General features: G+C 47.0%; 1 protein-coding gene across 5 annotated transcripts in view; it reads left to right on the top strand.

Moving 5' to 3' along the window:
- FAM219A (family with sequence similarity 219 member A) overlaps positions 1 to 13772 on the top strand; it is a 52584-nt gene extending 38812 nt beyond the window's left edge. For 2 of the 5 annotated variants that reach the window (XM_090274312.1, XM_090274309.1), the window contains exons 2-6: positions 7931 to 8030; positions 10696 to 10798; positions 11033 to 11113; positions 11742 to 11796; positions 12360 to 13772. In XM_090274312.1, the coding sequence (XP_090130438.1) occupies positions 7931 to 8030; positions 10696 to 10798; positions 11033 to 11113; positions 11742 to 11796; positions 12360 to 12518 (498 nt within the window). In that variant the 3' untranslated portion in view covers positions 12519 to 13772. The remainder of the gene's footprint in view (positions 1 to 7930; positions 8031 to 10695; positions 10799 to 11032; positions 11114 to 11741; positions 11797 to 12359) is intronic. The other 3 variants (XM_090274314.1, XM_090274313.1, XM_090274311.1) reach the window with 3 other exon arrangements.
- Positions 13773 to 15337: the final 1565 nt, after the last annotated feature.

Raw genomic sequence — 15337 nt, 5'->3', positions numbered from 1 at the left:
AATGGATAGATATGATGACTGGAAATTCCCTGACACACAGTGAATAATAAAATATTAAAAACCAGCTATAGCTCTCAGTCATGACTCGAGGCATTGTAAATGGGAACAGTCCTTTGGGAAAGCAGTTTGGCAATGTGTATCAAGAATCTTAAAAGTTTTCATGGCTTTGACTTAATAATTCTACTTGATGTAGGAAATGATCCTAAATGCAAATATATATGAATTTCAGTGTAGCATTATTTTTTATAGTGAAACTTTCAAACAACCTGAGTGTCCCAAATAAGTGAATGGTTAAAGAGTTATTGTATATCCTCTCTACTGATATTATGCAGCTTTTAAACTGAGGGTTACAAAACTATGTAAAAATATGGAAAGTTGATTATTTCCTAATACTAATTTTTAAAAATACAGACTATAAGATACAGTGTGTTTTTCTTTAAATGTTGTTCCATGTACATATATTAGTTGGTACTCTCTGGTTATAGGAACAAAATTCAACTCAAGCTAGTTTAAGCTACAGAGAAAACTGGACTATAAGGATACTAGGGTTTCTCATAGTGTTTATGGTCATGCATGCTGGCAAGTCGTGGAAGAGTAGGGTAAGCTCTAGAAACAGAGCCTGAAAGCTAGGGGACACTTTCTCTACCTCTTGTGTTTGTGTCTTTCTGAGATTCACCTTTATTCTCATCTCAATGCCCAGTGCCTTTCTCTACTATTTGACCCACAGCTTTGAGCTTTGTATCTCCCCTTAGTCCCACTTCCCAATTCTGGGGAGACTCTTGATTGGCTCCACCTGGTCCGAGCAGGGTTGGGACCACATAGAACCAGCATGGTACCCAGAAGCACACTTCTGTGACAATGAGGACAGGAGTAACACTAACTCCCAAGGAGGGGAAACTCCAGAGTGTTGCTACATTAGTACACACAAGACAGAAATACACTAGAACATGAACAGAGGTTGTCTCAAGGTGGTGAAACTAAAGGTGATCTTTAAAAAAATTTTAGCATGTATTACTTTATAATAGATTTATTAAACTTACTGTGGCTACAGTTGGTTGTTACTAAAGCCTGAGGTCATCAGCACCCTCCTCCATTTTCGTTTTCCAATAACAGCCACCACAAAGATACTAAAGCTTGGTTGGTGCTTGTTTTTAGTAGTGAATTCTCTCCTAGGAACTGTTTAAGGGTACAGAAAATCTTCAGCTATTTACAGGGCCAATTTGAGTTCTCAAACTCTAGCCTGAGCATAAGAACCCTCTTCACATCTTTTTGGCAAACTTTGTCCCAAATGCTCTGCAGAAATGTGATGTGCATAAAGAAAGAATGCTTTCCTCCTCTGCATTCTGCTATCCACACCCAGTCTAGACATGGAAAGAGAGTGGACATTCAGTGTTTTGACTTTTTTGAATTGAGTCTTTTAGAGAAAAACTTGGAAGATTGAGATTTAGAGTGATGAAAGAGTTCTCCCTGAGCTCAACAGGGTCCTCTTCCCCCTTTCCTAAATTCAGGCTTCACAGATTTTTCTCCAGCTTTTCTGTTCTTCTTCCCCTCTTTGTAAGAGCCACTAACAACATTTGAAAAGACTATCTCCCTTATGTTTCCATGACTCTCCTCCAGGTCTCCCCCAAAGACTTTAGCCCTATGAAAGGTCTTTGTCCTTCCCTATAAGTGGGAGCCTTAAGAGTCTTAATATGTCCCAGAGGGATACAAGCCCTGGCCAACTGCCTGGCTCTGCAAGCAGCTTCTGGATAAATCCTGGAGAAGGGGAGGTGGGGAAATAAAAGTGAGGACTGCCTGACAAATGGACTCAGAAAACAGGACTCAGGATTTTGGGTCATACCACAGAGTAAGAGCTGTTATTGTCCTAATGATTCTCATGTTGAGGTGTGGAGTCAGAGACAGATGGGAATGCCTTAGAGGGCGAGTGAACAGCCAGCTACAGGAAAGTAGAGAGGTCTAACCAATGCCTGGATTGCTACTGAATATTTTTGGACAGGAGACAAAGTTTATGCCCAGCCATGAACATTGGACATAAAGGCATTGTTTATCCCTCTAAAATATGATATCTAAACATGTTTATCCCCATTCGCTGCCAAAAGATGTTTTGGGAGAGTGGCATAACCCCGAACAGAGGGACTACAGCCCCAGGTAGTTTCTGAGCTGACCCCTGGACAGATTGTGTCAGAAACAGGAGTTGGTCTTTGAAACTGTATCGTGCTTCACTCACCTGTCAAGAGAGTGGTCTGAGCTCCAGGCCTTCCCTGCTTTCCTGTTTCCTTGTCAGCACTGTCTTCCCGGCCCCGTTCCTGCTCTAGGTCTGTCCTGCTTCTTGCTTTTGCCCAGGAGAACTGAACAGGGTATACACAGGACTCCATTATAGAAGTAGCCTTTCAGCATTTCACAACTCAGAAACTACCTCTGCCAACTCCATCCTAAAACTGGAGGAAAATTCATGTGTGTTCAGCAAAGAAAGGTTAGGTAATGTTTGTACAAGCACTATGCGTTTTCACACTTCATTCTAAATCCACTTCAGTTTTCATCATCATGAGAATTAATTCTTGGAGGCTAGAACAGAGGTTTGCCCTTCTTGTGGAAAAATTTTAAAATTGAATCATGTCTTTACCCTGAATCATCCATGCTCAATCCACAAGCAAAAGGCAGAATTGTTCAGCACCACGGAGAGTACCTTTCCTTCTGGCTACGTATCTGGGAGCTCAGCCAGTCTGATCTCCTTCCACTCCTGGCCAGCCACCAAGTATCCCTCTTTCCCCATCCCGGTAGTATTAAACTCCTTTCTTTATCTAACTAGGCTTTTAGGAATGAATTCCCTTAACGTTCCTCATCTTTCTTCCTCGATGCTATCTGCATACCCCACCTGTATTTACCTCCTTTGCATTTTGGTGAGGAGTTTTCATCCTCTGGTCCAAGGTTCTGGTTCCATCTCCTCTTGACTCCTTCAAAGACCATTTCTCATTAAACATCTTTTCTACCCAGTTTCCTTCCCCTCAGTCTAGCACAGTGGTATTCCCTAACTGCCCCCTCCAAAAAAAAAAAAAATTCTACAACTACAAAGCCTCCTCTGGCTATTATTCATTCTCATTTCTTCACTTCTGAGTCTGGCTCCTAGAAAGAATAACCTGTATTCCATTTCTACTTTTTATCTCCTATTTCCTCCTAAATCCCCTGTAGTCCAGGCTTTGTTCTTACCTTTCAATTAAAACTGAGCTTGCTGAGGCTACCTATGACTTCCTTATTTCTAAATATTGTCTTTATCTTATAGATCCATCTGATGCTGTTGCTTTCTTCCACCTTGAAACTATTTCAATGGCTTTCAAGATTTTTCCTACATTTCATCTTTCTGCTTCTACTCCGTCTCCTTCTTCCACTCATTCCCTAAAGTTGGATATGCCCCAGGGTCCCATCCTTGGTTCTTGACTTTTATCACTTTCCTCGGTCTCTCTGAGATGACTTTCTCTCCTCTATGGCTTCCATCACCACCAGCCCATACCTCTTTTCTGAGATTCCAAACTTCAAATGCTACTGACTAATGATATCAAGCAGGTGTCCAAAAAACACTTTAAAACACAACATGTGTCAACCTGAACTCATTTGTCTTTTCCTGGCCGTGTAGCTGTGCCTTCTCCTTCATTGTCTGTCTCACTAAGTGTACACCTTTCCCAACTACTCCAGGCAAAAATCTAGAAATGTCTGGACTCCTCCTCCTACATTTTATCTCTAAAGTCTGCTAATTCTACCCTCTTTAACATCCTCCCTTTTGTCCTTTTATCTCCTGCTTCTGCTTAGTGCCATCTTTTGTTGGCACTGTTGCAATAGTTTCCTAATTATCTTTACCTCCAGCCTAATTCTCCTGCCATCCATTTTCTGCATGGCTACCAGAGGGTCCTTCTACACCTCAAATATGATCATGTTACTCTCCTGCTTAAGGCTTCATTGAGTCCCCATTATCTTCTGAGTAAAGAACAAAATCAAGTCCCATCTTCTACCACCATCTGAGCCCTCCTGACCCCATGACTTTATTTCCTGCCACTTTTCATCATACCTTCTAGATTTCAACTATAACAAAATACTGACTTACCCTTGAGTAAGCAATGTTAGTTTTATGCTTCTGAGCCTTTTCAGATTTTTCCTGAGTATCCTTCCTCCTTCCTCTTAAGCCAACTGGTAAAGTAATGTTTTGAGATCTTTTAAGGTGGCTTCTTCTGTGCAGTTTTCTCTGATCACCTTCCCTTTGTCACTTCCTCTCTACTTTCCTGTGGCTCTTGTTACCTTTATTGATAATTACTGGAAGCTCCTTAAGGATGGGCCTATTTTCTATTTTACTTTAGGAGCCTCTGGCCTGCCATTGTTAAATAAGTGAAGGAAAATTACAGCATAGTGGAGTAAGGAGAGAGAGGAGTCAGAATGTCCCATGGTCAGGCCCTCCTTGCCTGTGGAGAGAACACCTTTCCACAGATACCTTCCCACAGAAGCCAGGCCCCAGCCTGTGTGGTGCCAGGTCTGCGGCTGTGGGCTAGTCGCTCACAGGGCACACTGTCCATGATTATGTGGGCCTCATGGAACCTGTACTAGTAATAACTTCATAGCTAACACACATATAGTACTCAGCGATACTAAGTCCTATTCTAAGTGTTGGCATATATTAACTCATTTTAGCCTCATAAGAACCTTTGACATAGGTAGTATTAGCCCCATTTTAAAGGTGAGGAAACTGAAGCCCAGATCACACAGCTAGTCAATGGAAGATCTGGGATTTATAAAAAGAATGGTTTGATACATTGATAGTTGTTGAAGCTGGTGATAGTTACCCAGGATCTCACTATATTGTTTTCTCTACTTTTGTGTAAGTTTAATAATTTCTATAATAAAACATTTTTAAAGACCAGATTGGAGTAAATCAATGGACTCAAACCTTTTTTTTTTAAGCAACAGAACCCTTTCTCCAACCAAAATCTTGTGGAAAGGCTGATATGTAAATGAAATAGAAGTAGATCTACCCAGCTTTAAGAGAAGCCAGCTCCATCCTATGCTCCCTTCTTATACTCAGTCCCTCCCAAGGCACAGGGTTCAGGGAACAGAGTTTCATGAAAATCAGTGGACCAGACTAAATTTAAGGATTCTTCTGGCACTCTTGCCTTCCTCTTGTTATATTGGCTCTGCACTGGCCATTAGCCTGTATATCCTGTCCCAGAAAGAGTAAGACAGGACTATTAATCATTTCTGAAGTCAGCAGAGAATTTAAAGGGTTGGAGAAACATGGGTTGCTATTAGAGATGAATTTCAATGTCTGTCTCTGCTGAGTGTTTATTAATAATCGTGCTAATCCCCACTCTAGTTCCCGGATCTAACTCCTGTCAGATGTCCTTGGGGGGCATTTTAAATTCTTCCTGATTTCTTGGAGCCAGATGCTTCCTTCTGCCTGGATTCCTCTCTGATAGTTATATTCATGAATATTTCACATTTAAGCTCCCTGATTACATTTCCATGTGATGATCATAGTGCATTGGCTGTGTTTCTCAGGAAAGACATACAGGAAGTCCACAGTAAAGGCATGCATTTTCAGGCACAGTGCCAGAGATCTTTGTTCCTGCCATTGAGATGGCCTTTTATCATGGACAGTGACGGGGAGATGCTGAATGGTGGGCTTTGCATGTGACTTTTCAGTCTAGGGCTTTGCATCTTAACTCATGACCCGAAGGGACTGGCAGTTTCACTCAGGGATCAAATGACACCAGGACCTGCCCAGTGGCTTTAAGGACCACATGTGGGTCCTTGTGACTAGAGTTGCTCAACAGCTTCCCAGCCCCCAGTCAGGCCCTGTCCTTCCTGCACAGTCTCCCTCCAGTGTTACTGTTACTGCCAAGTACCTTCAGCTTGAGAGAAGAAACTGATGAACTCATCCGTACTGAGGGGGGAAAAGTTAGCCCCAAATGCCTGAGGGCTTGTGTTTTAAAAGTCAGCCCAGGGAAAGGACAGTGAGGCTTAGAACTCTTATGGGATGGATGGGGTGGAGGATTGTGCAGGAGATGCATGACTGGAAGGCCATAGATTTAGCAGTCACCAGTGTAAACATGTTAATCCAAACTGTAGGAGATACCAGGGCTCCACAGAGAGGGGAAGGCTGAGGTCAGGACCCTGCAAAGGAAACAAAGGGCTGTGGGATGAGACAGAAATGAGGGTTCCAAAGGCCAGTGAAGAAAACCATTTCCAAGAGGATGTGGTATGTGTGACATGTGAAAATGCTACAGAAAAAGTAATGTGACTGAGGAAATTTGAAATGTGCCAGTGCTACCCTGGTAGGGTCCCACAGTTACCGTTATGGGCTTTACCCTTTGGAAGCCCCCCTCAGATTTCTTTGGGAGTGAGCCCTCCCTGTGGCCTAAGAGGAAAGCCAGAGCCCAGCTGTCAGGTCTCCATGTCTCCTACAGGTAGCACCTGCAAGGCTGTTTTGGCTTCAGAGAGCCATGTAAGGGCCACTAGAGGCCTTCTTCTCCAAGGCTGCAAGGGACAGGTGCTGTCAGTAAGAAGTCTCCCAAGGAGGAGCTGAGCCAAAGAGGCAAAGGATGAAGGATTAGGAAGTTTTGTGGCATGGGAAGTTACCACTGCAGCACCCGACCTTTTCTGAGCACCCTGTTTGCCTTAACCGCAGCTAAGGGCTGGGAGTAGAGCAAAGGACAGAAGCCCAGGTTCTGCCTTCAGGAACTTGCAAATGACTGGCAACACAGCCCACCCAGGACCTTGCACTCTGGGTGGCCTGAAGGAACACAAATAAGGTCAGGATTTCCCTTCCAAAGATTCTAGACTTTTCCTTTTCCCCTTAGTGACAAACACGTTTTCATTTCTACTGCCTCATTCTAAAGGGAACAAAAGCCACAATAATGGTTATATATCCTTCCCTTGCTGAGTCACCTGCAGTCACGCAGATCTCTGGGCCTGACTCTGTGAGGCCAGTCCTGGATCATTCTACTTGCCTATCTGTCTGCTCTCTGCATCCCCTGAGGCAGAACAGGCACGGCCTTGGATCCGCTCTGCAGTCCTCAGACTCTGTGGTCCTAGACAGACATCTTAGATGGCAGCACTCATATCAGTGGGTCATCAGTTCCTCATGGAGAATGTGAATGACTCCAGCCCCTTCCAACTGACTGAGGCAGGGGAGGCCGGTGCCCTGGATCTCATAGCAGAGGTTTGTGGTATTTTGAAGGAGCTAGTGAGGCTAGATTAATGAGCAAACAGCACAGGACTAACTGGCCACCAGCTGATTTGTCATTATTTGTCTTCTCTCCTACCATACCCAGCCAGCCTTTTAGGCTTTCCCAAAAGACACTCTTTAGAACTAATCTGTGAAATAGAGATGTCCTCATGAGAACTCTTTTTTTTGTTCAGTAGCTGCAGCCATGAAGTATGACATGGCTTGGCCAGTCAATTCTCTGGATCCTATGAGGGACCTGTCCAGTGTTAGGGGAAACAAGGAGAAGGCCTGTCTTAGGGAGCACCTACTCTGACCTTAATGCAGGCTTAAAACTCACAGGAACCTAGAAAGACTTTTCCAAACAAGTACACAGGAAGGGCCCCGAGGAGCAGGCAACTTGTATGGGAGGTTGGAGAAGGGGGTCCTGTGGGATTAAAGAATTGCAGTGGGCTTTTTAGGGGAGGCTGGATTACACAGAATTTTGAAGACATACACCCAGGTAAGTATAAGTGAGACTGAGATCCTTGGTTCTTCTACTCAGTTCAGGGTATTCCTCTCAAGGTGGATGGATCTGCCTCTCCCTCCCTGAATCTCCATCTGCTGCAAGGGGCAAATGCTCTCAGAGCCCCAGGGTACAAGTGGGAAGGCCAGCTTCAGGGCTGGGAGCAGCCTCCTGTGTTCACTTCCTAACAACTTCCTGTCTCTCTGCTTTCTCCCTGCCAGGACCCAGCTGCCGCCTCCATCTCAGACGGAGACTGTGATACCCGGGAGGGTGAGTCAGTAGCCATGAATTACAAACCATCCCCGCTCCAAGTAAAGCTGGGTGAGTGGGTCCCGCGGGTAAGAGAGATGTGGGGAGTGGACAAGGTGCTCTGGGCTGGGTCTGCAATGAGGTGCCACAAATAAACCAGCTCAGGCTAAACGGTTCCAAGACTCAAGCCACCAAGTCATTGGCACTTCCAGGTACCTTATCTCCTGCAAAGCAAAGAGGGAAGTTACGGTTCTCTACAGGACCCAAAACTCTTAAGAGGTATCTCTGAGGCCAAGATGGCTCCAGTTATTCCAGGGGATAGCTGCAGAGATAAAAGCATGGAACCCCAGAGAGAGGGTTGGAAGTCCCATTAAATACTGAACCAGGCTGAGAAGAAGTCGCCTTAGAGGTGGGGTGTCAGTTGCTATGTCTGAGGGGTAGAAAGGAATAAGGATTCCAAAGCCTAGAAGCTTAGCCCCTCTTCCCAGTCCTTCCTCAGCTCATCTGGAGATCTCAGGGACGGATTGGCTCCTGTTTGGGGGAACTTTTCCTTAGGTGTTTTTTTTTGTTTGTTTTGTTTTCTTTTTTTTTAAATAAACTCAAATATTTTTTCCCCTTTCCAGGGTCACCTTTCCCTTGGGGTTTTTCTCTTGTCCACGCTGAAGTCTGTTTATGCTATAGCCTTCTCTTTGAAGTCACTTGGCTCCCAGCCACTGCCCACAGCTTCTGCGGCTGCTGTTCTCACTTCACCCTGGGCCGAACACTGCCCCTCTCTCTTCAGGGACCAGAGTTTTGCTCATCCAATGTTTCATATAATAGACTTTTACTAAATATTTGGTTTTGTGAAGAGAAATTACAACACAGTACGTCCAGGAAAGAGTTTACAATTAAATGCAGGTCTCTGCTATCCTTCAAAACTCCTCTGCCGTCCCTTTCTCTGCAGGCTCCAGCTGCCCACCAAATAGTGGACCCCTCAGCAGTCCTATGAGCGCTTACCCACCTATTCTAAAACCTTCTCCCACTGCAGCTTCCAGGACTCCTTTCCACAGTTTTGTTCTTTTTTTGTTTGTTTGTTTTATATCTTGCAGACAACATCTAGTGAACCCCTCAGGCTGTTTTTCTAAATAAGAGTGTAGTTCTCTCAGTGGAGTCTGTTAATCTTCCAAAGACACCAGACTCAAACTGCAGCGAGTTTTATATGTTACTGTTTAATTTAACAATATAGGTATTTTAACAAATATAACTTTTATTCTCCTCCATCACACTCCCTTCCCAAGATAATCATTCCAAACTTTTTAAAGTTTTTTTTTTTTTTAGTTTTACTTTGTATTTTAACATAAGTGGTATCATACTGTGCACATTATCTGAAACTTTTTTTGTTTTTGTTTTCCACTTAATGTCTTGGAGCCCCTTCCAATGTCAGTAGATAGTGATTTCATTCTTTTAAATGGTTGCATAGTAGACTATTGTTTGGTTTTGCCAGTATGTTGTTTGCATTTTTCACTTTCAAACTATTCCAACATGCTTTTAAAGTAACATTTCTTTCCCCTTTCCATCAGAATACCACCAAAGCTCCTCATTAAAATTCACAACCTTGTCTCAGTTGCACTAAGCGAAAAATCACCACCAGGAATTTTAAGGCAAATTGCACCCCCTAGAGGCTAGGAGTGGTAATGATACTGCTGCCGGCTGCAGAGGCAGGGGGAAGAAACTGAAAGAGGGTCAGTCATGGGAAACCCTATAGTCACAATAGCTGGAAATACCCAACCATCCTTCCTCTCGGAGCTTGTGGTTATTTGATGAGAGCTTTCCCCTGGCATCCCTCTCCACCCAATAGCCCCTTACCCTATATTGAGCTTTACTTGAGGTGAGTCAGAAAGGGCAGACAAGCCTCCGCCAGAGCCCAGGCAGCTACTAGTAACTGTGCCACTCGCCAGACAGTAGGTCACCAGGTGGCCAGCCCCGTGAATCTGGTAGGCACTGGAACCTCTGAGAACTCAGAGGCTGGCAGAGGAGTCAGAAGCATAGCCAGAGGGGGCTCCCCCAACCTCTTGCCCCTAACCCCGCCCTCCCTATTCTGCCCCTCCCACATCACAACCTTTGATGGCTCCTTTTCTTTCCACACTAATCCCAAACTCCTTTATCTGGCATTTAAGGTCATGCCCTGAGTTTGTAATCATAGCGAGTCCTCGGCCCCTCAGCATAGGACCTGGAATTGGTGACACAGATTGTTGTTAATAAATAAATGACTGAATAAGTGTATCCTACTTTTTCAACTTGTCCTCCCTCCATCTTCACCCCTCCATCCTATCCAGATCCACACTTATTATGTTCACTTCTAAGTGCATTTTTGTATACACTATTCCACCTTCCTAGAATGCCCTGCTCTCCCCACCTCTCAAGGTATCATCTGCAGGAAGGCCTGAGTGCTCCATTCTTCTGCATCCATCTCTGCCTCTCTATCCTTTCTCTGGCATCGAGCGCACACTAACTGCTCCACATGGGAATACAACTCCTAGAAGACAGCCTCCTTCTGTTGTCCCTCACTGTCTGTCTTGGGTTGTGCAGGGCCAAGTACTATCTCTAGCAAAGAGCAGGGCCTACAGTTGGGATTCCCACCACAGTTCCTAGAGAAACAAAGAGTTCCCCAATGGAGGCCCAGCCTAGGCTGCCCCAAGCAGTAAGGTAGGGTGGCCCTGGGGGCAGGATATAGCTTCCTTCCCTTGTTCCCCTGCAGAGAAGCAACGGGAGCTGGCCCGGAAGGGCTCCCTGAAGAATGGCAGTATGGGTAGCCCTGTCATTCAGCAACCCAAGAAGAACAATGTCATGGCCCGGACAAGGTAGAGGCCCCACCCCTCCCAACCTGGACCCTGCCAGCCAGCATGTATCTCTGCTGGCCCCGAGCCTTCCCCTCTTCCCTCCTTCCTCAGACCTACCTCCTCTCTGAGAGGAGAGAATCTCAACAGGATCCAAGGGGGTGGAGGGAGGGAAGTGGTGGGGCAGGGCCCAACTCAGTCCCTTGCTAGGCTTGTGTGATCCAGTTGCCAATACAATCTCCCAAATTCTCCACCCAGGCTGGTCGTTCCCAATAAAGGCTATTCTTCACTTGACCAGAGCCCAGACGAGAAGCCACTGGTAGCCCTTGACACTGACAGGTGTGTACGGGGATGTTGGGGCAGCTGGGCAAGCCACAGGAACCTGTATGAACACGCAAGTGGACTGTACAGGGCTCAACTGTTACATTGTCAGAATTGGGATGTTCTTCGGACAGCCAGGAGCTCTCCCAGAGAATGGGATTTTTGACCTGGAGATGGGAAAGAGCAGAGAGAGGAAAAGGGAACTGGCACAGTCTGTCTCTGTCCTGGGACAATTGATCCAATGGCTGCCCTGAGAATGGGCCCTGATTCAATGCTTACTGCCCTGCCTCCTGCAAGGGAACAGCCTTAGTGCTGGGAACACACCTGGCTAGATCTGGACTTTGGGAAAACCCAACAAGCTAGGGTACTTTGAGCCTAGATAAAAAGGGGGAGGGTTGGGGGGAAAGGAATAGCATCTCTATTCAGAAGGAGCTTAAGGGTGACAATTTATTTAGAAGAGTGGGGCTAGGGAACCCATCTTAAAACTGTGCTTGCACAGCAAGCACAGTTTTTATTTAGATCGTGCTGTTCATTTGGAAGTGTGGGAGAGGGGTGGGGTATTGACTGATGGGGGTGGGGGCGCAGGGAGTTTTCTATTTAATTTCTGGGAATCACTTCCCTTCTGTCTTCTTTCCTCCATGGCTAGTGATGATGACTTTGACATGTCCAGATATTCCTCCTCTGGCTACTCCTCTGCTGAGGTGAGGCCCCACCCTTCCCACCCTAGACACACCCCTCCTTCTAGGAGAAGGAATGGGACCAATGCCAAATCACACCCCAGGGGAGCTATGGGCAAAGCTAGGCAGAGCCCCTGTGGGAGTGGGACCTTAATGGGGCACAGCCTGGGATGGGAGAGTCTGAAAAAAGGTGAGGTGGTCAAACCTGCCCTCAAGTTAGTGGATCTCAGAGTTAGGGGCAGGACTTCAGCCCACGATTGACATGGAGCTCTTAAATAGAATGCAGTGTGAAAAACATTAACACCTTATGAAGGTGGGATTGAAATAGGGGCAGGGCCCTAACAGAGGCAGGGTCTGAGAGGGGAAGTTGCCCTTAGAATGGGGTGGGGTCTGTCATGGGGCGGAGCCTCACAAGGACGTGCCTGTTAAAGAAAGTGAGGCCAGAACTGAATTAGTGGCAAAGCCAGGGGTTTCGGAGAGGTCCAGGATGGGATGGTTCTGGGAGTGGAAGGCCTGGGAATGCCACCATTCTGTGGCTGGTACCTCTGGATCACCCTGAGCCTGACCTCCCACCCCTTTGTCTACAGCAGATCAACCAGGATTTGAACATCCAGCTGCTGAAGGATGGCTACCGGTTAGACGAGATCCCCGATGACGAGGACCTGGACCTCATTCCCCCCAAGTCCGTGAACCCCACCTGCATGTGCTGCCAGGCCACGTCCTCCACTGCCTGCCACATTCAGTAGTGGGTGGGGCTGACACAGCCAATGGAGCCGGGCCACTGCGGGCCAGGTTAGACAGGGCAGGGACCGACCCCTCCCCAGCTCCTCTGCCTGCCCACCCCACCCCGGCCCCGCGTCCTCTACAGCCACCAACCTCGTAAAAGTCATTGCTTCCTCCTATGGTAGGACGTGTACCTCTGTGTTTTCATGGAGCCGGAGAAACCAAAACCGGGTCTCTCTCCACCCCAGGGGCTGAGGAGGGGAAGGGGCTGTTTGTTCAGTTAATTGGGGGACTTTGCCCAGTACCTTGTTCCCCTCCCCAAAGCTGCAGTCTAGTGGGGGAGCGGGGGACCAGACAGCAGGGAGGCCAACAGTAATGAGTGGGGGGAGGGATCAAAGCCAGGGGCTTGGCCCCACTCCAGCAAAGCCATGAATCCTCCAGCCCAATAAGAAAAAGGGCTTTGAGGGAGAAAGGCCCAGGGTAGTAGGGGCAGGGCCCAGCCCCTTAGAGCCCCCCTCCATGTACCTACTTGCATTTCTCCCCTCATCTCCAGATGGGAAGCCTGACAAAGTTGCTCAGTGGAATATTGTCCCCCACCTATTGGATCACTGCCTTCTTCCTCCACTTTGCCCTATTCACCCCTTCCTCCCTTGTTCTCTTAGTTTGAGGGTAAAGTGGTCTTAGAGACAGGCCAGAATTTGGGATGGTTGGGCTAATATGATCTATTTTCACCTACCCCTAACTAATTCATCTCTCTGCCAATGCAACTTCTCCCTCCAACCCCTGTACACACACACATACAATTTCTATTCATTGGTCTCTGTCCCAGGCTGGAAGCAGGAGGTGAGGCTGGCCTTGAATGCCTCATTCCCATCTCACTCCAGGCTAAGATTTCAGATCCTTCTTCGCAGTAAGAATTTTCAAGGAAGCAGGCTTAGGAGAATAGCGTGGCTTCATGTACATGGTAGGGAGAGCTTGGCAGAACGTGTGTGTGCCCAAGGCTGTCAGTGTGTGTGTCTGTGTCTCTACTGGTCCTATCTTTCTAGCTGTCTGTTCCTGTCATAGATAGTGAGGAAGTGACTGTGTGGTCTATTAAGAGTGTGAGAGGCTGTTCAGTAGTGCAGTGGACTGGGAGTCAGAAGCCTAGATTCTAGTCCTGGCTCTGGCATTGTCCCTGTGGTCTTCAGCAAACCACTCATATTCCCTGGGCTTTGACTTTAAAATGAGCATCATCTGAAATTATTTTTAAGGTTCTGAAGGAATTTTTCATAGGCATTTCTGTTCTGTGTGTCTTTGAGTACACCTAGGAGGCTTCCTGAGTTGTATGTCTGTGTGAAAAGAAGAGAGGGAAGGTTTATGGGACCTGTGTATGTCTGAATACATGTGAATCTATCTGGGAATGTGTGTGTGTGTCTATGGGTGTGTATGTGTGTGTGTGGGGGGTATATATTGTGTATGTAGTAGCTATATGAGGTTTCTATGAGTCAGAATGTGTGTATACTGCTTCTGCTGCCATTGCTGGGGTGGGAAAGATGCCATAAAAGCTGATGATGAAAGTCAAGAGGGAGTAGGTGATCAAGGCCCTCCTCTGGGACTGGGCAATATAGACCTGCCCCTATATGAAGAAAAATGAAAGCACAGTTAGCCTAAGACTGCTCATGTCTATGTGCCCCACAAACTCGATATCCCAGGGGCAGGGTGTATACCCACCATTCTTGCATACCGTCACCCCACAGCCCATTCCCTGGGTGCCATTCCTGGGAGGTGGGAGCTGGAAGGGAGAGAGGGTAACAAGAGGAAAAGAGTAAGGCTGCTAGCTTAGGAAGGGTAGCAGCTCTCCCTGCACCACACCCAGGGGTTACCAGCCTTCAAAGTACTGAGGTGCAGCTCTTCACCCTCAATTCCTCCAACCCACCCCTACCTCCTCTAGTACAGAGACTGTGGTTAGATGATGAGAAAATGCCAAAGGGAGGCAAGGACAGAGACAGTACCTGCGGGGCCCACAGGGCCTGTGCCAGCCCCCATCTGTGCCCATCTCTCCCACTGTGGTCAGATTCCTACACCTGGTCATCCAGGCCCCAGAGCCAAGCCTACTACTACTATCACCACCACCCTGGGCTCCTTGGCTCACCCTTTGAGAACATGGGTACCTCCTCTTTTCCAGGCAGGGTTGCCACCAGGGCTCATGAGACTTCTACCTTTGCTGCTGATTTCCTGTGTGACTATGGCCCTCTGGCCCCGAGGAACCAGGGGGAAGCTCCCTTTCCACAGGACATACCTAGTTCCCTGGCAGGCAAGGGCTCCCGACTGAGGCAGTGTGCACATGGTAGGGAGAGGTAGGAGGCTGGCAGCCAGCACCTTCTGGGTCTAAGAAGTGTGTAGTTCCCTCCTTCCCTGTCTGGGAGGATGAAGGGGAGGACTTGAGGCCTTAGCTTGCCCCTGCCACCCTTCCCCCTTGTAGATACTGCCTTAACACTCCCTCTACCCTCAACTCTGGCTTTCTCCGCGCTCACTAATTTATTTCCAGGAAGGTATGTGGAAGACATGAGCCGTGTATAATATTTTTTTTAACATTTCCATCGCAGTATTGACCATCATCCTTGATTGTGTATCGTGTAACATAAATAATATTAAAAGCATCGAACAAGCCAGCCTCAGCTCCCTACCTGGGGTATGGGCAAGGGGTATGTGGGCTGGGAAAGGGAGAAAACTGATCCTCTGAATGCACATTTCACTCTACCTCCACTTGTGGATTCCCAGGCCAGACCTGCCACTGACCTGCTGCGTGACCCTGGTGAGTCACTTGATCCTTGGAACCTCCCTGTCTCTTCATCAAAGTGAG

This window comes from Furipterus horrens, unplaced genomic scaffold, assembly GCF_987537825.1.
Source record: "Furipterus horrens unplaced genomic scaffold, mFurHor1.1.pri manual_scaffold_4, whole genome shotgun sequence".
Classification (NCBI taxonomy): Eukaryota; Metazoa; Chordata; class Mammalia; order Chiroptera; family Furipteridae; genus Furipterus; species Furipterus horrens.
Note: the sequence above shows the minus strand (reverse complement) of the source record. Positions and strands in the feature narration are given on the sequence as shown.